The sequence below is a fragment of the Eubalaena glacialis genome, chromosome 10, assembly GCF_028564815.1.
Source record: "Eubalaena glacialis isolate mEubGla1 chromosome 10, mEubGla1.1.hap2.+ XY, whole genome shotgun sequence".
NCBI lineage: Eukaryota > Metazoa > Chordata > Mammalia > Artiodactyla > Balaenidae > Eubalaena > Eubalaena glacialis.
Genome location: NC_083725.1, coordinates 57461494 through 57488482, shown reverse-complemented (window position 1 = coordinate 57488482; position 26989 = coordinate 57461494). Strand labels below are relative to the sequence as shown.

At 35.5% G+C, this 26989-nt stretch overlaps 1 protein-coding gene across 6 annotated transcripts in view; it reads right to left on the bottom strand.

The window, feature by feature from the left end:
- PICALM (phosphatidylinositol binding clathrin assembly protein) overlaps window positions 1-26989 on the bottom strand; it is a 106322-nt gene that overhangs the window by 39864 nt on the left and 39469 nt on the right. For all 6 annotated transcript variants that reach the window (XM_061204060.1, XM_061204061.1, XM_061204056.1 and 3 more), the window contains exons 5-9: window positions 11796-11889; window positions 8530-8641; window positions 6842-6948; window positions 4480-4521; window positions 1077-1162 (exon numbers count right to left, since the gene is read on the bottom strand). In XM_061204060.1, the coding sequence (XP_061060043.1) occupies window positions 1077-1162; window positions 4480-4521; window positions 6842-6948; window positions 8530-8641; window positions 11796-11889 (441 nt within the window). The remainder of the gene's footprint in view (window positions 1-1076; window positions 1163-4479; window positions 4522-6841; window positions 6949-8529; window positions 8642-11795; window positions 11890-26989) is intronic.

The following is a 26989-nucleotide window of genomic DNA, read 5'->3' as shown; positions in this document are numbered from 1 at the left end:
ATTTTCCTTTTCTCACACACCAAACACCATTAATTTCTACTCTAAGCACGCAAGTGGAAAAACTAAATTTTATGTAAAATCAATTTTATAAATGAGCCAATATAAAGATATAACTCAGAAGACAAAGGAAGAGTAATACTGTTGTGAAGAAATACAAGAAACCCAGAAAATTTTATGTTAAAAAACATATGAGGTATATCGGTGTACCTGAGCTACCTGGCTATATTTTTCATTACTTTCCCAAATAATCGGGCCTCATAACTTGGCTTATACTTCTAAAAACCTGCTAGAAAATTCAAAGAACAAATCTGCAATTAAAAAGCATTAAAATCCAGTAATGACATTTTCCTTTACAAATTACTTAAATTTTGTTGCTAAAAAAAAAAGTTCCGAAACAATCAAAAAGAAGGAGAGTTCTCATTATACTTCATACAAATTTTTTCTTCATCCTGCTAAAAGGAAATCTTCATAAGAAAACATGAGAATTACTCAAGTTACTAACCAAGACAAAAATCACATTACAAGGTCAATAAGCGATGATCTGTATTACTTTCAATTTGCTGGTCTTGGTCTTGGAAATCAGCTAAAAGTCTAATAGAATGACTAAAGTATGTCCACAATCAACCCCATGAACTGGCATTAGAGAAAGATGATGAAATCTTATGTCAGACATCCTAGGATTGAGTCCCAGAATTACTACTGCATACTTCACAGGGCTATTGTGAGGGTTAGTCAAATCTGTAAAAAAGGCATCTTGTAATTATAATACACCATATGAACCTATGCATTTCATCTTTAAGAGAAATACTGACACTGTGAACACCATTCTAAACCACGCAGTTTTCACTGCCATCATCTTAACAGATGCTGACATTTACTGAAAATTAGGAACTATCCCAAAAACTTACGTGTTAATCCTTAACAGCAACTCTCTGAGGTTGATACTATTATTAAACCAACTTACAAATGGTTAAATCAAGACAAAGAGAAGTTCAATAACTTGGAACTTGCAGCTAGACTCATCTACTTTCTCAGAAACATCACTACTGTTCTTTGCCCCACAAAGAATAATGTACCTGCTTGCAGCTGTAGAATCTTTGATTTTCTTTCCTTCCAAGGAAGCTAAATGTTGCTCCAAAGCATCAAGAAGACTGCTGGGGGCCTAAAATTGTACAAATATTAAGACTTTCCTTTGTCAAAATAAATCAAGTATCGTCTAACACAGGAGAGCAATAAAAATACATAGGTATATTCTTCATGATCTAATTAACAGTGTAGTTTCAGCCACCTAAGAATGACACTATTATTTTTATTACATAAGCATGACCTGGTAAGGAGTATTAACAAACATAAAGATATAAAAACTAAGACTATGTGAACATGAAACACTAAGAGAATCTTAGAATTTTCTATATTTAACTTAAATTTTAAATAGAAACACAACCCTAAAAAACAGACATACTGTTGAGCATGGTCCTGGGACTTAATAACTACTCACTGAGTAATTGAAAATGTCCAAACACTATTTCTGAATAGTTATTGACAAATGAAACTGAAGACTAACATCAAGGAAACACAAATTGAAATCACTGTGAGATATAACTTCTTACCCACTTAGAATGGTTAAAGTTAGATAGACTAGTAATATCAAATGTTGATGAAGATACAGAACAAATGCAACTGTCATACAATGCTGGTGGGAGTACATCCACCCTTGAAAAAAGCTATGGGTTTTTAAAAAAAATAAAGTTAAATATACAACTACCTTAATTACCCAATTCTATTCCTAGCTATTTATTCAAGAGAGAGACAAACGTTATCTCCGCAAGACTTGTTCAAGAATGTTTTAAGCAGCTTTATTTATGATAGTTAAAAAACTGCAAATAATCCAAAAATTTCCAAATTTTCCAATTTAGAAAATAGATAAACAAAATTGTGGTAAATTCACATGATGGAATACTATTCAGCAATTAAAAAGAATTAATCAATGGTATATTCAACAATATGGACAGATCTCAAAACATTATGATGAGCAAAAGAAGCCAGATATGAAAATAGTTGCATGATTCCATTTATATTAAATTCAAAATCTGATACAAATTATTCTATTAGAATTCAAAATAGTGATTTGTGTGGAGCGGATTAGGGAGTGACTGGAGGGGGACAGGAGGATTGGGGTGGTGGAACTGATTTATATCTTGAATGGGGTGTTGATTACACAAGTGTTAATGGTTATCAATCCTCATTCAAATAGATATTTACCTCAATTTTTTTTGAAGACTAGCTTTAAACCCTCAGTCTACACGTCAAATCTCAACTTAATATGAACAGTTAATTACTTTCAAAAGGAAATCTTTTCTGTGACCTGAAAAGGAATTGTTCACTATTTTTAAGTGAAGCAAATACATCAGTGGCATTCACTTACATCAAATATTCTTTAGGATTTCAGATAGAGTTTCTCAATTACAGGCATCCAAAAGCAGTTGGAAGAGACAATACTAGCCAACTTCTCTGCCAATTATGACCTGAACAATTTCCTTCATCCTGTATTTTCTCTCTACATATCAAGACCTTAGCACAAGAAAGATATGGTAGAAAACACTGACTTCTTCGTTGATCTGAGAACACATGTGCACTCCCTCAACCCCAACAAATCAGCAGGCCAACTACTGTCCCAAGAGCTATTGTCGGAGATGATGATGAGAATGTTAACAATAGCGGTTAACATTTTAAAAGCTCCTGTAACAGCACAGGCACTGTGCAACCTACATTGTATGTAATCACTGACTCTATGAGAAAGACACTACATATCCATTTTACAAATAAACAACCTGAAACTGAAAATTAAGCAACTTGCCCCAGATCACATATCTGATACATAGCAGGAGCTAACATAGTGTGCAAGGTTTGTCCGATCTGAAAGCCTAGATACTAACTACTATGCTACAGAATCCTAAATTAAAACTGTGGTCATTTAAACTGTACTTTATTTTTTTCTGAAGGGTTTAAGCTGTGCTTACAAATATTAAACTACCTAGTTATGATAATTAATAAACTATTTCCCAAATCCCTTCTAAATGTATCTGGCTATTCTTTAAAAGTCAAACCCACATTACAAAGAGTGAAGGAAATGTGATGCTTCACATCCTAAAAAGAGCAATTTATAACAAACAAAAAAAGAATAAATAATCTCAAATTTCCTCTCTTGTGTTTAACTACCATCTTCCCTAAAGTATAAAAAGCTTTGTTTTAATTCACTTGAAAATTTTCTGAATCATTCAGAGATCATCAATGAAGAGGGAGGGACGGAGGGTCAGAGGCTGGCCAACCCTACCCAATCACAATACCATGAATATTAAAGTACAGACACATGATAACAGTCTGGCCTGAGGCTGATGCTTTTTAAACAAAGATAGGTGAAGCTCACATGACAAATGGGGTAATGGCGTACCTGAAACTGCCAAATCAGCTTATACTACATATTGTTCAAACAATGCCTCTTCTCACATTTAGCCTACAGTAATGTGCTTAATCTTAATGACGTCAATTATCTCATGTGGGCATATGCAGAAATTTTTTACTTACATACAATCCATAACTAGATCTAGTGCATACTCTTAGCCTGGTGATCAAAGGGATGAATCAGAACAAGTGAGTACAGAGAAAAACAGTAAGAACCTTGATACATAAGGATAGTTTATGCCAGGTACCTTCATTCTTAATACTCAGTCAACAAACACCAGAAAAGGCCAGAACTTCAGGTTTAAAGTTTCCTTCCCAGAAATTTTTAGAAGATAATGATGATAAAAATAATATTATAATAGCTAACATTGAGTACTTAATGCTCTAAATGTTTTTTAGGTATTAACTCATTTAATCCTCCCAACTACCTAATGAGATGGGTATTGTAGTATCTGCATTTTAGAGATGAGACTGAAGCATAGAGAGTAACTTCCCCAAATCACAGGGCCAGCTAGTGGAACAGCCAGGACTCAAACTTAGACAAAGCCTGCTCTCTTAACCCAGCATCATGTTTTGAGGTTTATCCCAATTTAATATATTTACCTGAGTCAAAGAGCCAAAGTGGAAGGTTTAAAACAGGAAAAATAAATCCTGTATAAGATAATTCTCTACCAATAGTATACTGAAAATTTTGTTTTTAAAATACCATTCTCTAAGTTCAGTTCGTTCTTTCTTTTTTCTTTTTGATAATGATAATGATGAGAAACAAAGAGAGATTAAAGAGAATAAACTAAAGGAATAGTAGAGTAGTGGCTAGCTCCACCAATATAAGAGATGAGTAGATTTTATACGGTAATAATGTTAGAACAATTGTCAGCAATATATCAAAATGTTAAAATTTGTCAAGAAAAATTACACTGATCTCCTTGACAGCAGGGGCTGCATATTATTCATCTTTGTACCCTTCACACCTAGCAGAATATAGCAGACAGTGATTGGTATTATAACAATACTTACCTGTGAAAGGTCTGGTATATCACCTCTGTCAATTCCAACTTGCTGTAAGAAGAAGCAGCATTGTATTTAATAGATAAAATTACAATAGGGTGTTTTATAAGTAAAATTTAGAAAATGACATTTATGACTAGTACTATGAGCAATATTTTAGAAAGAATTCTTTAAAATTAGAAGAATATTTAATCCCCACAGATATCATTCAGTACTTCCAAGGACTCAGATGTTGTCTGATGGCTCTAAAAGTTCTAACAGGAGGGGAACAAGAGTTGGAAATTCAACAAGGCTACTAAGTTACCATCTCCACATCTTCTAAGCACCTATATAAACTACCTTGTCACAATCTGAAAAATCCATCACTTCTATGACAAAAACATTACACCAAGAATGAGAAAGGCTGACCATGAACAAGTCCCCTGGGGCATAAGAAGAAGTTAAGGAACAAACCTAATGACAATGACTCTCTCTCCATATAGTATGCTTTCCCTGGCAATCACCACAGATAACAATTTTTAAAACCTATGTTCACTCAAGCAGGTCAGGTTTTATACAAATACCAAGTGATATTTAACCAGGATATAACTGTCCCCACAAAGCAATCTCCATACACTTTCATGATGTTCAGGTACTAGGTAATTTCTAACAAAAAAGATAAAAACCATTCCTATTTATTCCAACACCCAAATTTAAAAATTCTTTTCCCTCCCATGACTATATGACTATATTTCATTTTCTAATCATTCTCTCTTCCTTTTCTCAACCTCTCAAGGGCCAGTCCCAGAATGATACCAGTAGAAAATTTGATAAAATAATTCATACTAAGATCTTAAGAGCTAATCACTAATTGATATATTTGTCCTCTTCAAACACATTTGAAAAGGTTACTTGCGTCTTTTTTTTTTTTAAGTATCATTTTAACTTTATTTATTTTTATTTTTGGTTGCGCTGTGTCTTCGTTGCTGCGTGTGGGCTTTCTCTAGTTGCGGGCAGCGGGGTCTACCCTTTGTTGCGGTGCGCGGGCTTCTCATTGCAGGGCTTCTCTTGCTGCGGAGCATGGGCTCTAGGCACGCAGGCCCAGTAGTTGTGGCTCGCGGGCTCTAGAGCGCAGGCTCTGTAGTTGTGGCACACGGGCTTAGCTGCTCTGCAGCATGTGGGATCTTCCCGGACCAGGGATCAAACCTGTGTCCCCTGCATTGGCAGGCATATTCTTAACCATTGCGCCACCAGGGAAGTCCCAGTTATTTGTGTCTTTACTCCAAGAACTAAGGTCTCATAATGAAATTGCTAGCCCAAAGACCACCTCATAAAAGAACAAAAGAAGCCAAAGGGAAAAGCCAACAAATTAAAACTTTATTTAAAGAATTTACTAGAATCATAGCATAAACACTACCTTTTTCTGGTTTTAGTATGTGACTGACCCTAAAGAAATGGGGGAAAAAACATTGATTTCTCCTTGAGAGATACTTTAAATCCAAAATAAATTTCAGTACACTTCATAAAATAGCTGATTAACACCACAAAGCTATTTTCTTCAAAGGTCTCATCATTCTCTTCTATCCTATTCCATCTGCTACAGAATAAAACATCACTATGGTAATAGAGCTAGAATCACCAACTTGCTAGTTTCAGATTAACTACTTGGATGTTATTCATCAGTTATATGGTCTATTCATCTTCTAGAATTATCCTAGCAAGACACCTCTGGTGCTAATGCATAGAGGGCAGAGAAAGGGAAAACAAACAAAAACACTTTAAGTGCTGCCTCTGTGCAAGCAAGATAATTAATGCCCACAAGCATTACCACAACTACCTTCTGTGACAGTCTCAGAAAATTATTTTTTAAACAGATTTTATAAAATTAGACTATTCTATAACCTACATGAAAACCTACATGGTTTTCATAATCAATGACAAACAATAAATGCACTATATTCACTTCTGAAGGGAACAAAACATTTTGAACCATGTGGGTCCAGCTGCAACTCTCGCTGGAGAAAAGAGACTTGCACTAACATAGAATATTCTCTACCATATTGAATAGAATAAATCTTCTACAATACATGGCCAATTCCAAACATAAAAGTCACTGCCACCTACCTGATTTCATAGAGAAATAAACAATTTAGAAATAGATTACCTTTCAGTATTCAATACTGAATTAAATATACAGGATATTTTTTATTCAATATTATATCATATTCATACCATAGCACAGAATTCAATATAGCATAGTGATATAATTGAATATATACCTTACTATACTTAAGACACTTCTTTCACTTGGATATAGACTGATTTCTTTGAAATGCACACTTAAAGACAAAAAAAGCAACTTAAGAGATACAGTCATTTAAAGACAGTTTACCTCTGCAACTTTGAGAAACTCTGAGATTCTTGTCATCCTAGTCAGGAACTTCTTATAGATGTCAAGACCTTCTTTGCACTGGTTCTTTTTCATATCGAAATATTTTTCTGCCAAAAGTAGATGTAAATATACTTTTATTCACTTCAAAATATAACACTCAAAAAGGAAAAAGATTTAAAACAGCTCCAAAGAGATTATATTGATGTCTCAGAGAACACATTCACCCTACAGAAAAAATAGTGTTAAATAAGCTTAGATATTTAAAGCAAATTAAAATAGAGATGCTGTTATATTAAAAATTAAGAAATTATGACTTTACTCATATTACTAGTATGTTCTACAATATTTCTTCCCTCACAATTCCCTAAATATATACTTGCATGTTAATACAGATCACATTTGACTCCATTTAAAACAGTGCTAACATCTATTTCCAAATATTCTTGCTAATGATAAAGAAAGATGGGGCCTTCCCTGGTGGCGCAGTGGTTAAGAATCCGCCTGCCAATGCAGGAGACATGGGTTCGATCCCTGGTCCGGGAAAATCCCACATGCCACGGAGCAACTAAGCCCGTGAGCCACAACTACTGAGCCCGTGTGCCACAACTACTGAAGCCCACGCTCCTAGAGCTCATGCTCCTCAACAAGAGAAGCCGCTGCAACGAGAAGCCTGCGCACCACAACAAAGAGTAGCCCCTGCTCACCGCAACTAGAGAAAGCCCGCGCGCAGCAACGAACACCCAACGTAGCCAAAAATAAATAAATTAATTTAAAAAAAAAAAAAGAAAGAAAGATGGCAACTTTTCCATGTCCAAATGTCACTTGGAAAGCCAATTTAACTTAATATATAAACAGCAGTAAAGAGCTTAATTTACACCAATCACAGGGTGGGAGACTATGCCTTCCAAAACTTTGTAGAAAAGAAAACTTTCCATTTTTCACTTGTTAAAAAAAAAAAAACCCTATTTCCCTATCTCCATAGATTAAAGCATCCCTGAATGAGTCTGTGTTAAGCCAGCCTATGAAAAACAAATTTAAATAAATTCTAAAAAAAAAAGTACTGAAAAGGGAGAACAATTACATTGGAATATTTGACATCTGACACTTGATACTTTGGCACACTTTGCAGACTGTTAATTGTCTACTCCAACCAAATCCCATTAAAAAAAATTAGCATCTCTAGGCAAAATTAACTGCATTCCATATATACTGAATACACAGTAAAGCATCACATTCCTAAAATGCCTCAAAAGTAAAAAGCATCCTTAAAAATGCGTGTTTAATTATTTTAAAATAATTAGCAATCTGAAAATTAAGTTTAGAAAAAAATACCAATTTTACAGTTAAAGTTCATTTTGGAGTAAATTGTGAGGAAATGATTTTCCTGAGACAGAAAATTCTAACTTAATTTTTATGAAATTTTTGTATTTCTAAAAATAATAAAACTGATAGAAAAAAAGATATATCTAAAAAATACAAAATTCATCTAGCTGAACATTCTAGTTGTATAAGTATTTAATCACTTAGCATGTGTAGTCAGATATAAAACTCTTTTCTCCAAATTGTTACAATGAATGACTATATCTCAGTGGATTTTTAGGCAGCTTTAAGTAACAACTTAGACAATATTATTTACTATATGACACAAGATAAGAAATAAAATGTTATTAAACTATAGAAATATTTACCCAACAGGTTAATAATTCCTTCATTGTATGCTGCAAACAGTCTAATGGCATCTTTGAACAGGAGCATGAAGGCAGCATTTATTACCCCATTTGTAAGTTCATTGCTATTAACCTGGAAAAAAAAAAAAGGAAGATTAGCTAATGTTTTGTTTTAAAATGACAATTACTTCCTTCAAATTAAAATACAATGAATTCAAACATTTAGGTGTATGAGAGGAAGACATTGATCTCTAGCAATCAGAGTTATAGCCATATAGTGCAAAAATCTTGATCAAAGAGTTCAGATTTATTTAAAAGCTACAAACACAAATCCTACAACATTCAATTTAGTTCAGAAATAAGTCACTGAGAACAAAAGTACCCTTTAACTCTTGAAATTCTTAGGCTACATCTCAAAAGTCTTTTAAGTTCATTTCAATATTAAATACTTCTAATTGCAAAATAAAGCCCATTTCTAGGTAGAAGTTCACTCTGAGACATGAAGAATTTACTGAATATTTTTAAATCAAAAAATATTTATTAAATGGCTACTACAATCACCAAGGCACCGAGTTAAGCTAGGCAGAATATACTTTTTTTTTAAAAAAATATAACTTTTCCCAATATTACAAACAAGCTCACCTTCAAAATGGTTATAATAATATTTCTACCTCACACGGTTACTGGGAGAATTAAATGATATATTGAGTGTAAAGAGCCTGATGCAGTACTTTACAAATAAATGATCAATATTTATTATTATTAGTGAATTATGTTTTAACAAAAAAAGCACTTATTTGTTTACCAAGAAATACAAGAAATACCTTTAGTTTTATCTTAAAGAAAGAATCAAAAGGATAAACCAAATTTATCTTAAATTCCTTTTTAGATATCTAAGTACATGATAGTTACCTTGTTAGGTATAGAAAAATATAAGCACAAAGCTGAACGGTAAGCAACCAACTGGTAAATATTTGCAGAATATCTGACAAGGTTGACTTCCATTATAGAGAGAATTCTATAAGACAATTCACAAAATAAAAAATACATATAGCTAATAACATGTGAAAAGAAGTTCAACTTCACTGATCAAGTAAATTAAAATAATCAAATTAAATTACTGAACTATCCTTTCTTGAGCACCAGACTAGTAGGTATCAAGATAATCAAAACCAAGATATTATTCTATACAGATAAGGATGAAGAAAAACAGGCACCTATTGACAAGTGACTGGCTCAACCCTTTTGGAGTGTTAAGTTGGCAATATTTAAAATTTAAATTTCTTAAAAATTTAAATGTTGGGACTTCCCTGGTGGCGCAGTGGTTAAGAATCCACCTGCCAATGCAGGGGACACGGGTTTGATCCCTGGTCCGGGAAGATCCCACATGCCGCAGAGCAACTAAGCCCATGCGCCACAACTACTGAGCCTGTGTTCTACAGCCCATGCGCCACAACTACTGAGCCTGTGTTCTACAGCCCATGAGCCACAACTACTGAGCCCGGGCACCACAACTACTGAACCTGTGAGCTGCAACTACTGAGGCCACACTCGGCAACTACTGAAGCACACACACCTAGAGACAGTGCTCCGCAACAAGAGAAGCCACCGCAATGAGAAGCCCACGCACCATGACGAAGAGTAGCCCTGGCTCGCCCCAACTACAGAAAGCCCCCGCGCAACAATGAAGACCCAACGCAGCCAAAATAAATTAAAAAATAAATAAATAAAGTTAGTATTCCTTAAAAAAAAAAACATTTAAATGTTTATGTCCTTGAACCACCAAATTCTTTTTCTAGGCATTAACCCTATAGAAATAGGTTTATAAATGTGTAGATACACTATTATCTAACACACACAGAGTATGTAGTGTCCCTCCCTCTTCTGTTTTTTTTCTCCATTTATTTTCTGAATTAAAAAACCAAAATACCCTAAATACTTATCAACAGGAGGATCAGATAAGTTGTTACACACAATGCAGTATAATAGACACTGAAAAGAATATGCAATTTTATAAAGGTACCCACAATAAATTAAGTGAAAAAAAAAATTCATGGTTGGACCCTTTCTCTATAAAAACCAAAATAAAGCTCAGTAGTTACATTAATTCCCTGTCATCTAGACTAGGGGCCAGCAAACTTTTTTGTAAAGGGCCTGATCGTGAGTATTTTAGACTTGCAGGCCATATGGTCTCTGTCACAACTACTCAGCCCCGTTATTACATCAAAAAAAGCAGCCACAGACAACATGTAACCAATGAGCCTGTTCTAAAAACACTATTGTGGACACTGAAAAATAAACTTCATATACTTTTCACCTGTTAAAAATATTCTTTTTTTTTTATTATTTGCAACTATTTAAAAATGTAAAAATATTCTTTTTATTATTTGCAACCATTTAAAAATGTTCTCAGTTCACAAGCCTATAAAAAAATACTAGTTTGAGAACCTGTTCTAGTCTATAAAGCACCTTCAGGATTCATTTATTGAATGTTTACTGAACACTATCTATGTGCCACACACTACCGACAATGGGGACACAGCAGGGAAAAAGAAGACCTGGTCCCTGCCCTCCAGAAGCTTAAAGACTACCAACTAATAGCACATCATTAAAGGAAAATCAATTTCAGCATAAAACTGTCACAGTTCCAATCACTAACTTGCACTTACAAGCTCTAAAATACAATGTCTTTAAGCTAGATGCACCAAAAAAGAAAAGACTTGTAAATGCTAACACCTAACATATTACAAACAAATGACAAAGCTGGCAACTTGGTTCAAGTAACAGTCATTAAAACAAAAATCCCAGGGAACACAACGTCCTTGGGCAATAGCTATATAACATGTTGTTACAAGCATATTTGAACTTCCCTTTATTTCTCAATAACTGTCATGCTTTGAGATCTACAATGCAGACAAAAATTGAAATATTAAGTTAGCTCATCATAAAGAAAATCTTTATACATTTTTAATATCTAAAAACCATTATCAAAAGGAAGTAGATTTTCACACCAATCTCTTCATCTCTCCATCACTTTCTTTAGCTTGTATACCCTATAATTTGGGGGTTAGAGAAGCACCACCAAAGAAATCAGAGTAAATCTAAAACAATTATAAAAATGGAAAGTAATCTGATTTGGGACCACATTTATAGAAAATCCTTAGGCAAATAGGATATTAGTGTGAAAAAATTAGTCTACGATAACTTGAGAATAAAAACTCTGACCAATTAAAATGATATAATTTTTAAAATCTCAAATTATAAAAGCATTTATGCAATCAACTTACATTAAAATCAAGAAGGGCATCCATTTGATTTTGAATAATTGGTACAGTTTTTAGGAGTTTTTCTGTGTTCATTGTTCTCATAACTCCATCAGCCCTGTTTAAAAAAAAAAACAAAAAACAATTGAGTTTGTTATTAAATCTACATTTTGAACTCCCATCTGGTTCTGTATGTAAACAGAGAACAAGGTGCTACAAAACATCGCACGTTTTTAAGTCATTATTGAACCTGAAACCTCAAGTATCAATAGAAATCATATAGAAAAAACAAAAACAGGAAACACCGTTATGTCCAATATCAAGGTGCTCGTTTATAACTAAAAAGAAGATGTAAAGCATGAGACATGTATGTTTTTCAAATCCTCACAAAAATCCTGTGGACAGCCTTGTCCCATTTTATAGACAATGAAATTTTAGGTTCAGGGAGGTTATGACTGACTATCTAAGTTCAGAAAACGAATTCATTTTAGGGTCAGTATGTAAACCCAGGTGTATGAGACTCCAAAACAGTGCTTTTCATAACCTTTTGGCAGAGGAACAAGACCCTTTCAAAAAATATATAGGCTTTCCCTAATTTACAAATGATCCATACTTATAAACAGCTGTTCTACCCTAAGCTACCCCTTCAACCACAACTCCAGATACCAGAAAAACAATTAAGCTATGAAAAGCAAAAACAGTGCTTTGCAGGACAAAACAAGAGTTTAAAGAACAAACACTGGACTGCCTTACATAGGCAGCTATTGACCAGCTTTAGTCCAACAACTCTCCCACATAAGATGTGTTAACCCGCGGACACCTATATCCTTTCAGGTATTAAACTACATTGACTGGAGTTTGGGGATAAGAACACCACTCCCTCTTTGTAACCTTTTCTTTATTCTCATACACATCACACTCTCGTTTTATCAGTCACCGTTAGTCCCCTTTTAGTTCTTCCTCCCTCTCCTTGCTGAAGTAATTTTTGACCTCCTGGTCACTTCCCCTCCATCACAGAAGACTTGAATACTGGCTCAGTTTTTCTCAGTTAACTTCAACATCTTAACATGCACAACCAATCCAACATCTTGATCGCAAAATCCCTTAACCACAACCCCTATTCCTATAGTCAGATCCTGACCTTAACTGCCCATCCCCACAAGAAACAACATTATCCCTACTCCCACTCCTACTCCCTTACCCCCACCTTAAGAAAAAGACAAAATTCAGACACCTTATCCTGACAATAACCTTTTAACTTTCCAGTTGCCTTGGTCAAGTGTCCCATGGCAAAAACTATTTGACTTTATCATAAACTTCAATGCATCAACCCCACCACTACCCTCATTGATCCCTTTTCATTTTTCCTTCTTTAATCTAGCTTATAATTCCACAGATCATTACTATAATCACTCCCTTGCTAATACCCTCTCTTACACCTCTCATTCCCTGCAGTCACCTGGCAAATTCACAATCCTGGGTGAACACACATTTATCTTCTCCATGCCTGTACACATGCAGCTGAGTGCTAGTAAGGAAAACTGAGTAAACTGGTAAAACTACAAATTCTTGATCATCAGCCTCAAATGGGGAGTCAGCATTGCCAGCAGTCCTCTTAGCCTCTCTAGTGAATCCCTCCCCTGAGTACTTTCAAACCACCTTCTCCCACCTGTCCTTCTCCACCCCTCCCCCACATCCAACACACAAACTCTCAGCTCATAACTCTCAAAATATTTCACTCAGAAATAGAAAATGACAAAAAGAGATTGTCTGATTATCTTGCCACCAAAACTACATTTATCTGATCTGCTCCTATTACAATGGAGGAAGTCTATTTCTTTCTATCAAATGTAAATATCACTCACACAGGTCCTTTGGATCCCACTCTGTCACAATCTTTGGTTATCCTCTTTCTCTCTAACACAGCAGTGTCCAATAGAACTATCTGCAATGGTAGAAATGTCCTACACCTACACCGTTCAGTATGGTAGCCACTAACCACACGTGGCTACTGAGCACCTGAAATGTGGTTGATGCAACTGAGGAAATGAATTTTTAATTTTATTTCAGGTTAATTTAAACAGCCACACGTGGCAAACAGCTACCATACTGGACAGTGCAGATCATTAATCTCTTTTACACTAGATCATTCCCATGAACATGCAAGCGAAGTCTACCACACTTTAAAGATTACCACACTTTAAACACAAACACACACACACTTGCACTAACCCCATATTCCCATTCAGCTACCACTTCTATTGCATAGTCAAGCATACTTCTTAAAAGAGTTGCCACTTCCTTGCTTTTCATTCATTATTCAATTCACTCCAGTATGAGATCCACCCTTGCCTCTTCATGTTGCCTCTCCAATGGGTACTTGTCTAACATTACCTGACTAGACTTCTCAGCATCATTCAAAAGTTTCTCTCATTCTTGTAATACTCTGTCTTAGCATCCCCTATATCCCTCACTCCTTGTTTTCTTCCTACCTCACTATCACTTTTTTAGTCTCTTTCATTGACTCCTCATCCTCTACTCATTCTCTAAAATAAATGCTGTGTATCTCAAGATGTTTTTAGGCCCTCTCCTCTCATTCTCTATTTATTCCCTAGGATACTGTCATTCCCAAGGCAGAAATTACCAAACTGCCATTGATATGTTTATATTCCCAGACTAGAAATCTCAAAGTTCCTAGTTAGTATTGTTGAATTGCCTAATTGAAACCTTAACTTATAAAAATCACAGGCATCTAAAAACTAATATTTCAAATACTAAATCCTTAATTTTTAACCACTATACACTACTCTACCCTGCTCCCAAAAACCTTCCCAGTAAAAGGTAACATCTCCCCAGTGACTTAGGCCAGAAACTGTGGGGATGTTTTTTTATTCTTCCCTCTCTCACTAGCCTACACATCATTTCATCCCAGAGAACTTTAAATTTTTCAATTAAGAAAAATCCTAAGTTATCACATGCTTACATCAGACTTCAAAAAACTCAATTCACAAAACCAAATGCTTAAATATGATTCAGACCAAATGCATGACAATTCATACTCCATGTAGAATGCAAGTTTTTATTACTTCTTAAATAGATTCTAATTAAATTCAGATACTTGCTTCCCAAATATAAGAGCAACGAATTAAAGGACGATCATCCATATCCTTACTCACAGACAATACCTCTATTATTCTTTCTTTTGCTTGTTATGTAACAATGTCTTGTTACTTTGAACCGTACTAATTTAGAATTCAAGATAATTCAACATGGTAAGTTAACACTATCAAAAAATGGAATGTTAAACAAATAGAAAATGAAGGGACCAATCTTTAACACAACGAACTAAAAAGATAAATCTACAGGCAATTTATTGGATCCATTTTTCATAGAACCGTTTAATGTACTATTTAGAAACACCTAGTCACCTTTTCAAAAACTATTACATATCTACTATGTTTAGATACTGTGGAAAGTCCTGAAGATATGAATCTGAGTAAGAGTATATTGTCTTCATGGACGGACAATCTCATATAGAATCTAACAGAAATAAGGCTTCCTCAAAAACATGATGTTTGAGTGAATTCTTGAAGAATGACTAAGAATTTGCCAGAATAATGAATAAGGGGCTAGATAAAAGAAGTATATTTAAGTGAAAAGTCATTTAACCATACAAGGGTAATGAGTCATTTTGATTTTAAATATCCTGTATTTCTATTAAAAATTACAGTTAATCTCCACCTCAATTTCTAAATACCAAGATATATTCTAAATGAATCAAAGATTTAAATATAAAATACTGGATCCATAAAAATATCCAGTGAAAACATAAATAGCTAGTTGATCACTTTGGGGTAGAAAACCCCGCTCCAAGTTTGCTTAAAAGACAACAGCCATAAAAATAAAGATAACAATTTTTATCATATAAGATTTTTTTTTAAGTTTCAATACTGCTAAAAAAAAAACCAGGAGCAGTATTTGTAACCTGTGACAGTTTACTTTCCCAATAAAACCAAAAGCTTATTTGTTAGTTTGCCATGTGCTATAAGCATAACATAAAATATATCATTTAATCCTCATAACAATCCTAATAGATAAGTGCTATTAAAATCACCATTCTACAGATGAAAAAATATTTACAGATGAAATAACGTGGAGCTTAAGTCAAGGCTTCCCAATTGTGCCACAGCAGACTACTATGGTACAAATGGATTATATGTATGCCAACACATTAATGCCTAACCCTTCAGCCTCAAGCAGTCTTCTCCATGTAACCCACTGTCCTGTACAAATAACATAAATTTGTGTGGCATGATGTGGAAATAGTTAGCAAACTGATGGATATGTTAAAAAAAAGATACTTGTTCTTAGGAAATAGACACTGAAGTATTAAAAACTATACAATGTAAAAAGGAATGAGGTATGTAATCCACTTTCAAATGGATCAAAAAAAGAAGTATACAAACACACATACACAAAGAATGATTAAACAAATGTGACAAAATGTTAAAAGCCAGTAAATCTGAGTAAAGTGTATAGGAGTTATCTGTATTATCCTTGCAGCATTTCAGGAAGTGAAATTATTTCAAAATAAAATTATTTTTTAAAACTTAACAAGCTGGCTGAAGTATCCTACTAAAATCTTTCATCTAACTGGAGTGAAGCTAGAAATCAAACCTAAATTTATCTGACTAAACAGCCAGTTAGTCTTAAGACAACAGAAAAGAACTGTAAAAGCCCAACAGAGAAGTGGGCAAAGGACATTGAAAGGCAATTAACAAAGCATGAATGGCATTTTTAAAAAGAGAGAAAGAGGCTCAATATCACCATTTAAAAATTAGTTGATCAACCAACATAAAATGAACATCTAATGAGATACATTTTCATGATGATGGAAGAAAACAGAGGAAGAGGTATTTATAACTGTAATTAACTCAATAATCTGGTACCACTTTTATCCAGGGGAATTTAGTATTTTCTAATAAAATGGTAAATGTCTATAACGTTTGACTCGTCAATTCTAAGAATTCATTCTACAGGAAACTTTACTTAATGCAACCAGAGAGAGGACAGACAGAAGAAGAATTACAATCCTGCAGCCTGCAGAATGAAAACCACAATCACAGAAAGACAGACAAAATGAAAAGGCGGAGGACTATGTCCCAGATGAAGGAACAAGATAAAACCCCAGAAAAACAACTAAATGAAGTGGAGATAGGCAACCTTCCAGGAAATGAATTCTGAATAATGATACTGAAGATGATTCAGGACCTCGGAAAAAGAATGGAGTCAAACATCGAGAAGATGCAAGAAATGTTCAACAAAGATCTAAAAGAATTAAAGAACAAAAACCTAGACGAATTAAAGAACAAACAGAGATGAACAATAAAATAACTGAAATGAAAAACACACTAGAAGGAATCAACAGCAGAATAACTGAGGCAGAAGAAAGGATACGTGACCTGGGAGACAGAATGGTGGAATTCACTGCTGCAGAACAGAATAAAGAAAAAAGAATGAAAAGAAATGAAGACAGCCTAAGAGACCACTGGGACAACATTAAACACACCAACATTCACATTATAGGAGTCCCAGAAGAAGAGAGAGAGAAAGGACCCAAGAAAATATTTGAAGAGATTTTGGTCAAAAACGTCCCTAACATGGGAAAGGAAATAGGCCCAAGTCCAGGAAGCACAGAGAGTTCCAGGCAGGATAAACCCAAGCAGAAACACGCCGAGACACATGATAATCAAACCGACAAAATTAAAGACAAAGAAAAATTATTAAAGCAACAAGGGAAAAATGACAACATACAAGGGAACTCCCATAAGGTTAACAGCTGATTTCTCAGCAGAAACTCTGCAAGCCAGAAGGGGGTGGCACGACATATTTAAAGTGATGGAAGGGAAGAACCTACAACCAAGAATACTCTACCCAGGAAGGATCTCATTCAGATTCGACGGAGAAATCAAAAGCTTTACAAACAAGCAAAAGCTAAGAGAATTCAGCACCACCAAACCAGCTCTACAACAAATGCTAAAGGAACGTCTCTAAGTGGGAAACACAAGAGAAGAAAACGACCTACAAAAACAAACCCAAAACAATTAAGAAAATGGTAATAGGAACATATATATCGATACTTACCTTAAATGTGAATGGATTAAATGCTCCAACCAAAAGACACAGACTGGCTGAATGGATACAAAAACAAGACCCATATATATGCTGTCTACAAGAGTCCCACTTCAGACCTAGGGACACATACACACTGAAACTGAGGGGATGGAAAAAGATATTCCATGCAAATGGAAATCAAAAGAAAGCTGGAGTAGCTATACTCATATCAGATAAAATAGACTTTAAAATAAAAAACATTACAAGAGACAAGGAAGGACACTACATAATGATCAAGGGATCAATCCAAGAAGAAGATATAACAATTATAAATATACATGCACCCAACAAAGAAGCACCTCACTACATAAGGCAAATGCTAACAGCTATAAAAGAGGAAATCGACAGTAACACAATAATAGCGGGGGATTTTAACACCTCAACTTACACCAATGGACAAATCATCCAGACAGAAAATTAATAAGGAAACACAAGCTTTCAATGCCACAATAGACCACATAGATTTAACTGATATTTATAGGACAGTCCATCCGAAAACAGCAGATTACACTTTCTTCTCAAGGGCACACAGAACATTCTCCAGGACAGATCACATCTTGGGTCACAAAACAAGCCTCAGTAAATTTAAGAAAATTGAAATCATATCAAGCATCTTTTCTGACCACAACACTATGAGATTAGAAATAAATTACAGGAAAAAAAACCATAAAAAACACAAACAAATGGAGGCTAAACAATACATTACTAAATAACCAAGAGATCACTGAAGAAATCAAAGAGGAAATTAAAAAATACCTAGAGACAAATGACAATGAACAGACGACGATCCAAAACCTATGGGATGCAGCAAAAGCAGTTCTAAGAGGGAAGTTTATAGCAATACAATCCTACCTCAAGAAACAAGAGAACTATCGAATAAACAATCTAACCTTACACCTAAAGGAACTAGAGAAAGAACAAACAAAACCCAAAGTTAGTAGAAGGAAAGAAATCATAAAGATCAGAGGAGAAATAAATGAAATAGAAACAAAGAAAACAATAGCAAAGATCAATAAAACTAAAAGCTGGTTTTTTGAGAAGATAAACAAAATTGATAAACCTTTAGCCAGACCCATCAAGAAAAAGAGGGAGAGGACTCAAATCAATAAAATTAGAAATGAACGAGGAGTTAAAACAGACACCGCAGAAATACAAAGCATCCTAAGAGACTACTATAAGCAACTCTATGCCAATAAAATGGACAACCTGGAAGAAATGGACAAATTCTTAGAAAGGTATAACCTTCTAAGACTGAACCAGGAAGAAACAGAAAATATGAACAGACCAATCACAAGTAATGAAATTGAAACTGTGATTAAAAATCTTCCAACAAACAAAAGTCCAGGACCAGACGGCTTCACAGGTGAATTCTTTCAAACATTTAGAGAAGAGCTAACACCCATCCTTCTCAAACTCTTCCAAAAAATTGCAGAGGAAGGAAACCTCCCAAACTCATTCTATGAGGCCACCATCACCCTGATACCAAAACCAGAGAAAGATACTACAAAAAAGGAAAATTACAGACCAATATCACTGATGAATATAGAAGCAAAAACCCTCAGCAAAATACTAGCAAACAGAATCCAACAATACATTAAAAGGATCATAAACCATGATCAAGTGGGATTTATCCCAGGGATGAAAGGATTCGGATACTATAAAACTCTTAGAGTAAAACATATGCAGAACACTCTCTGACATAAATTGCAGCAATATCTTTTTTAATCCACCTCCTTTAGTAACAAAAATAACAACAAAAATCGACAATACTTAAAAGCTTTTTCACAACAAAGGAAACCATAAACAAAACAGAAAGACAACCAAGAGAATGGGATAAATATGTTTGCAAATAAAGCAACCGACAAGGGATTAATCTCCAAAATATACAAACAGCTCATGCAGCTCTATGTCAGAAAAACAAACAACCCAATCAAAAAATGTGCAGGAGATCAAACCAGATATTTCTCCAAAGAAGACATACAGATGGCCAAGAGGCACATGAAAAGCTGCTCAACATCACTAATTATTAGGGAAATGCAAATCAAAACTACAACGAGGCATCACCTCACACTGGTTATAGAATGGGCATCATCAGAAAATCTACAAACAGTAAATGCTAGAGAGGGTGTGGAGAAAAGGGAACCCTCTTGCACTGTTGGTGGGAATGTAAATTGATACAGCCACTATGGAGAACAGTATGGAGGTTCCTTAAAAAACTAAAAATAGAACTACCATACGACCCAGCAATCCTACTACTGAGCATATACCCAGAGAAAACCATAATTCAAAAAGAGTCATGTACCACAGTGTTCATTGTAGCACTATTTACAATAGCCAGGTCATGGAAGCAACCTAAATGTCCATCAACAGACGAATGGATAAAGAAGATGTGGTATATATATACAATGGAATATTACTCGGCCATAAAAAGGAACGAAATTGGATCATTTGTAGAGACGTGGAAGGACCTAGAGACTGTCATACAGAGTGAAGTAAGTCAGAAAGAGAAAAACAAATATCGTATGTTAACGCACGTATGTGGAATCTAGAAAAATGGTACAGATGAACCGGTTTGCAAGGCAGAAATAGAGATACAGAAGTAGAGAACAAACGTATGGACACCAAGGGAGGAAAGCAGCTGGGGGTGGGGGAGGGTGGGATGAATTGGGAGATTGGGATTGACATATATACACTAATATGTATAAAATAGATAACTAATAAGAACCTGCTGTATAGCACAGGAAACTCCACCCCGCTGTAGAGTAGAAACTAACACAACATTGTAAAACGACTATATTCCAATTAAAAAAAAACAAAAACAAACAAACAAAAAAAACTGCCCAGTCATATGGTTTGGCCCTCTTTAGGCAGAAGAGTGGATCTTCTCCAGGAATCTCTGATCAGATCCCTGGAAGCTAATTTATAACAAAGCCCAAAGCTAATGGCTCCCTATGAGGGCCACAGCAGCATCCACATACAAGGTGTCAAGATGAGGAGTGGGCCTTTGGTAAATCATAGAACTACTATGCTGATTAATCCTTCTGCCACAGTTTTCTTGTTGAAAGCCCTGCCATACATTTTGATACTGTGTAAAGGTTCCTTATTCCGTATGTCCATTCCTAGGGAGTAAGCCCAAATCCAGTTTGTTATTCCCCCTTATTCTCTAAAACAATAATACTTGTATATACATCTAACATAATTAAATAAATATGTTACTTACATTAAAAAAATGCAACCATACGTAAAAGAATGGTCAATGTGTTACTTTTGTAAGATAAAAAAAATGAGAATAAATCAAATGTACATCCAGAACATTCTAAAGCCATTCAGAAGAATGAGATGGGGATTTCCCTGGTGGCACAGTGGTTAAGAATCCACCTGCCAATGCAGGGGACACGGGTTCGAGCCCCGGTTCGGGAAAATCCCACATGCCACAGAGCAACTAAGCCTGTACGCCACAACTACTGAGCCTGTGCTCTAGAGCCCACAAGCCACAACTACTGAAGCCCATGCGGCCTAGAGCTCGTGCTCCTCAACAAGAGAAGCCACCGCGGTGAGAAGCCCGCGCACTGCAACGAAGAGTAGCCCCCGCTCGCCGCAACTAGAGAAAGCCCGTGTGCAGCAATGAAGACCCAACGCAGCCAAAATAAATAATTAAAAAAAAAAAAAAAAGGATGAGATGGATCTATGTGTACAGACATTGAAAATACCTAAAATATATATTAGGGGAGGGAAGCAGTCTTCAAATAATGTGATTATGTAATTTTCTGTGTCCCCTCATACATGTATTTACACACAGAAAACTGATTAGATACACCAAAATATTGTTTCTTTAAGTCAGAATGCTATGTTGCCTGAATTTTTGTAATAGTTTATTACTTTTGTAAACATAAAAATGTGTTACCCTAGTAAATAAAACTTTACTATTTACTACACAAACCCTCTCGAAAACTGAAACAGTCTACTGAGGTTTTTGCCATCATATAATAAATTTCACACCTTCAACTTATACTCTTATGTTCTATATTTTTCTTTCTTATTTATACTGATATATATGTGTGTGTGTATGTATCTGGGTATTTTATACACCCAGATACATACACAAGTTGTGCTATTCTTGATTCCATTCAGTCACAGGTCCTCTTTGATTCACTTTCCTTTTCCTTAGCATTAAATAAGAGTAATTTCCTTTACATCAGTACTAATTACATTGTACATAATCAAGGGCTGTTCTCATCCAAATAATAAAAGTTTGCTCTATTAAATATAAAAATGCAGCAACACTCCTCAATCGCGAAACTGGCCCTTCAGATTAGAAAAAAAATTACAATTTTAAATATATATTAATCTGCGACTTTCCTGGTGGCACAGTGGTTAAAGACTCCACGCTCCCAAAGCTGGGGGCCCAGGTTCGATCCCTGGTCAGGGAACTAGATCCCACATGCATGTCGCAACTAACAGTTCACATGCCACAACAAAGGAGACTGCGTGCCACAACTAAGGAGCCAGCAAGCCGCAACTAAGGAACCCACGAGCAGCAACTAAGATACAGCGCAACCAAATAAATATTTTAAATATATATATATATATATATATATATATATATAATGTAATCTACAAATATCTTGATCAGTTTTAACTGAACACGCTTTACAGGAAAGTATTAATATAAACCCAGCTGGAAAGTGGTTTACTGAACAGAATACTGAGGGTTAAGAATCAGACTTCTAATATGATCTCCTCTATCATAATCACCTACAAAGTACCTAAATATATGAAACAAAAATCTGTGGAATTCAGTTTTGGTAGGTTCCAAACTCATCACCTTCCGATTAATTTGAAACAGTGACACAGAAACATTTAAATTCAGCTTTAAAACTTCTTGAATAACTGAGAGGTTACTTTACATTTGTATTAAATTTTTCATTTCAGTCTAGTAATTTAGCATGTCAAGAGAACAATTTAAAAGAACATATTAATTGCGTAGATCTTTGGGGTCTGTAAAGAGCAGGGAAATTCAGAAACTCAGAGTACTTCCGCAGAAGCCAGATTCCCCTCAGGGCAGGCCTCCATAGTTACAAGGGTCATCGATGCCCCTTAAGAATGTCTTCTTTCCTGAGGACTCATCATATATCCTAAAAAAAGCCTGTACACCAGACTTTTTATCAGGTATAGAAGCACCGATTCTATCATTCATGAGATTAGTCCTTATGACAAAAAGACTGTGATTTATAGGGCATAGCAAGAAATAAATTCAACCTCTGCATTCAAGATTAAAAAGAACCTTAAATACAAAATAGCAATGAAAGAAATTACACAAGATAAACAGAAAGACATCCTGTATTTATGGATTAGAAACAATGTGTTAAGACACTTAACACTTCCCAATTTGATCTACAGATTAAATGCAATCTTTATCAAAATCCAGCTACCATTTCTGCAGAAACTGATAAGCTAATCCTAAAATTCATACGAAAATGCAAGAGATACATAATAGCCAAAACAATCTTGAAAATTAAGAAGAGAGCCAGAGAACTCACACTTCTCAATTTCAAAGCTTACTACCAAGCAACATTCTTCAAGACAAATGTGGTACTGGCATGAGGACAGACATAGATCAACAGAATAGAATTGAGAGTCCAGAAATAAGCCTTTACATTTATGATCAATCCATTTGCATCAAGACCATTCAATGGGAAAAGAAAAGACTTCAACAAATGGTGCTGGGATAACAGAATATCCACATACAAAAGAATGAATTTACACCCATACCTCATACCATATACAAAAATTAATTCAAATGGATCAAAACCTAAATGTAAGAGCTAAAACTACAAAACAGAAAAAACGTAGGAGCATATCTTGGATTAAGCAATGTTTTCTTACACATGATGCCAAAAGTACAAGCAACCAAAGAAAAATAAATAAATAAATAAATAAATTGGAATCCATCAAAATTAAAAACTTACGTTTTTCAAAGGATACCATTAAGAAAGTGAAGACAAGCCACGGGAGGTGAGAAAATATTTGCAAATTATATATATGATAAGGAACTGATGTCCAGAATATATTAAAAAACTCTTGCAATTCAACAGTAAAAGGACAACCCGATTAAAAAACAAACAAAGGACTTGAACAGACATTTTTCCAAAGAAGATATACAAATGGCCAATAAGCACATAAAAAGACACTCAACATTATTAACCATCAGGAAAATGCAAACCAAACATGATACACCACTTCACACCCACTAGGACGGCTATAATCAAAGACAGAAAATAACAAGCAATGACAAGAATGTGGAGAAATTGGAACCTGTATACGTTGCTGGTGGGAATGTAAAATGGTTCAACTACTTTGAAAAACAGTTTGCTACCTAAGGAGGCAAAAGACCTGTACTCCAAAAACTATAAGACACTGATGAAAGAAACTGAAGATGATGCAAACAGATGTAAAGATATACTGATTGACTGATTGATTCTTGGATTGGAAGAATCAATATTCATTTTTTTTTTTTTAATTATTAGCACCTTTCTTTAAAATTATTATTTATTTATTTATCCATTTTTTTTTGGCTGTGTTGGGTCTTCGTTTCTGTGCGAGGAGCTTCCTCTAGTTGCGGCAAGCGTGGGCCACTCTTCATTGCGGTGCGTGGGCCTCTCAGTATCGCGGCCTCTCTTGTTGCAGAGCACGGGCTCTAAGCGCATGGGCTTCAGTAGTTGTGGCTCGCGGGCTCTAGAGTGCAGGCTCAGTAGTTGTGGCGCACAGGCTTAGTTGCTCCGCGGCATGTGGGATCTTCCCAGACCAGGGCTCGAACCCGTGTCCCCTGCATTAGCAGGCTCAGTAGTTGTGGTGCACGGGCTTAGTTGCTCCATGGCATGTGGGATCTTCCCAGACCAGGGCTCGAACCCGTGTCCCCTGCATTAGCAGGCAGATTCTCAACCACTGCGCCACCAGGGAAGCCCAAGAATCAATATTCTTAAAATGACCTTACTAACCAAAGCAATCTGTGGATTCAGTGCCATCCCTATCAAATTACCAATGGCATTTTTCACAGAATTAGAACAAAAAATTTTTAAATTTGCATGGCAACACAAAAGATCCCAAATAGCCAAAACAATTTTGAGAAAGAAGAATGGAGCTGGAGGAATCATGCTCCCTGACTTCAGACTATAAAACAAAGCTACAGTAATCAAAACAGTATGATGCCAGCACAAAAACAGACATATAGATCAATGGAACAGGACAGAAAGCCCAGAAATAAACCCATGCACTTATGGTCAATTAATCTATGACAAAGGATGCAAGAAGATACAACGGAGAAAAGACAGTCTCTTCAGTAAGTGATGCTGGGAAAACTGGACAGCTACATGGAAAGAAAGAAATTAGAATATTCTCTAACACCATATACAAAAATAAACTCAAAATGGATTAAGCACCTAAATGTAAGACCAGATACTATAAAAACTCCTAGAAGAAAACTCAGGCAGAACACTCTTTGACATAAATTGTAGCAATATTTTTTTGGATCCATCTCCTAGAGTAACGGAGATAAGAACAAAAATAAACAAATGGACCTAATTAAATTTAAAAGCTTTTGCACAGAAAAGGAAACCATAAACAACGCAAAAAGACAACCTATGGACTGGAAGAAATGATTTGCAAACAATGCTACCAACAATGGATTAATTTCCAAAGTACACAAACAGTTCATACAACTTAATATCAAAAAAAGAAAACTCAATCGGGACTTCCCTGGTGGCGCAGTGGTTAAAACCTGCCTGCCAATGCATGGGACACGGATTTGTCCCCTGGTCCCGGGAGGATCCCACATGCGGAGCAACTAAGCCCACGCACCACAACTACTGAGCCTGCACGCCCTAGAGCCCACACACCACAACTACTGAGCCCACGCACAGCAACTACAGAAGCCTGCATGCTCTAGGGCCCGCGTGCGGCAACTACTGAGCCAGCATGCTGCAACTATTGAAGCCCGTGTGCCTAGAGCCCGTGCTCCACAACAAGAGAAGCCACCTCAATGAGAAGCCCACACACCACAATGAAGAGTAGCCCCCGCTCGCCACAACTAGAGAAAGCCCTTGTGCAGCAACGAAGACCCAACGTAGCCAAAAATAAATTAATTAATTAAATTTTTTTAAAAATCCAAAAATGGGCATAATAAAAAAAAAAAATTAAAAAAAAAAGGGCAAAAGACCTAAATAGACATTTCTCCAAAGAAGACATACAGATGGCCAACAGGCACATGAAAAGATGCTCAATATCACTAATTATTAGAGAAATGCAAATCAAAACTACAATGAGGTATCACCTCACACCAGTTAAAATGGCCATCATTAAAGTCTACAAACAATAAATGCTGGAGAGGGTATGGAGAAAAAGGAACCCTCCTACACTGCTGGTGGGAATGTAAACTGGAGCAGCCACTATGGGGAATAGTATGGAGGTTCCTTAAAAAACGAAAAATAGAGTTACTATATGATCCAGCAATCTTATCCTGGGCATATATTCAGAGAAAACTCTAATTCAAAAAGATACATGAACCCCAATGTTCACAGCAGCACTATGTACAATAGCTAAGACATGGAAGCAACCTAAGTGTCCATCAAGGACAGATGAATGGATAAAGATGTGGTATGTATATATATATGGTGTCTCTATATGACAGAATATTATTTGGGCATAAAAAGGAATGAAGTACTGATGGATGCTACAACAAAGATGTTACAACTTGAACACACTATGCTGAATGAAAGAAGTCATACACAAAAGGCCACATATCGTATGATTCCACTTATATGAAATGTTCAGAACAGACAAATCCATAGAGATATAAAGTAGATTTGCCGTTGCCAGGGTCTAGAGGAAGAGGAAAATGGGAAGCAATGAAATGTTTTGGGATTAGATAGCAGTGATGCTGCACAACTTTGTAAATATACTAAAAACCACTAATTGTACACTTCAAAAGGGTGAATTTTATGTTGTGTGAACTGTCTCAATAAAGCTGTTATAAAATTCAAATGAAC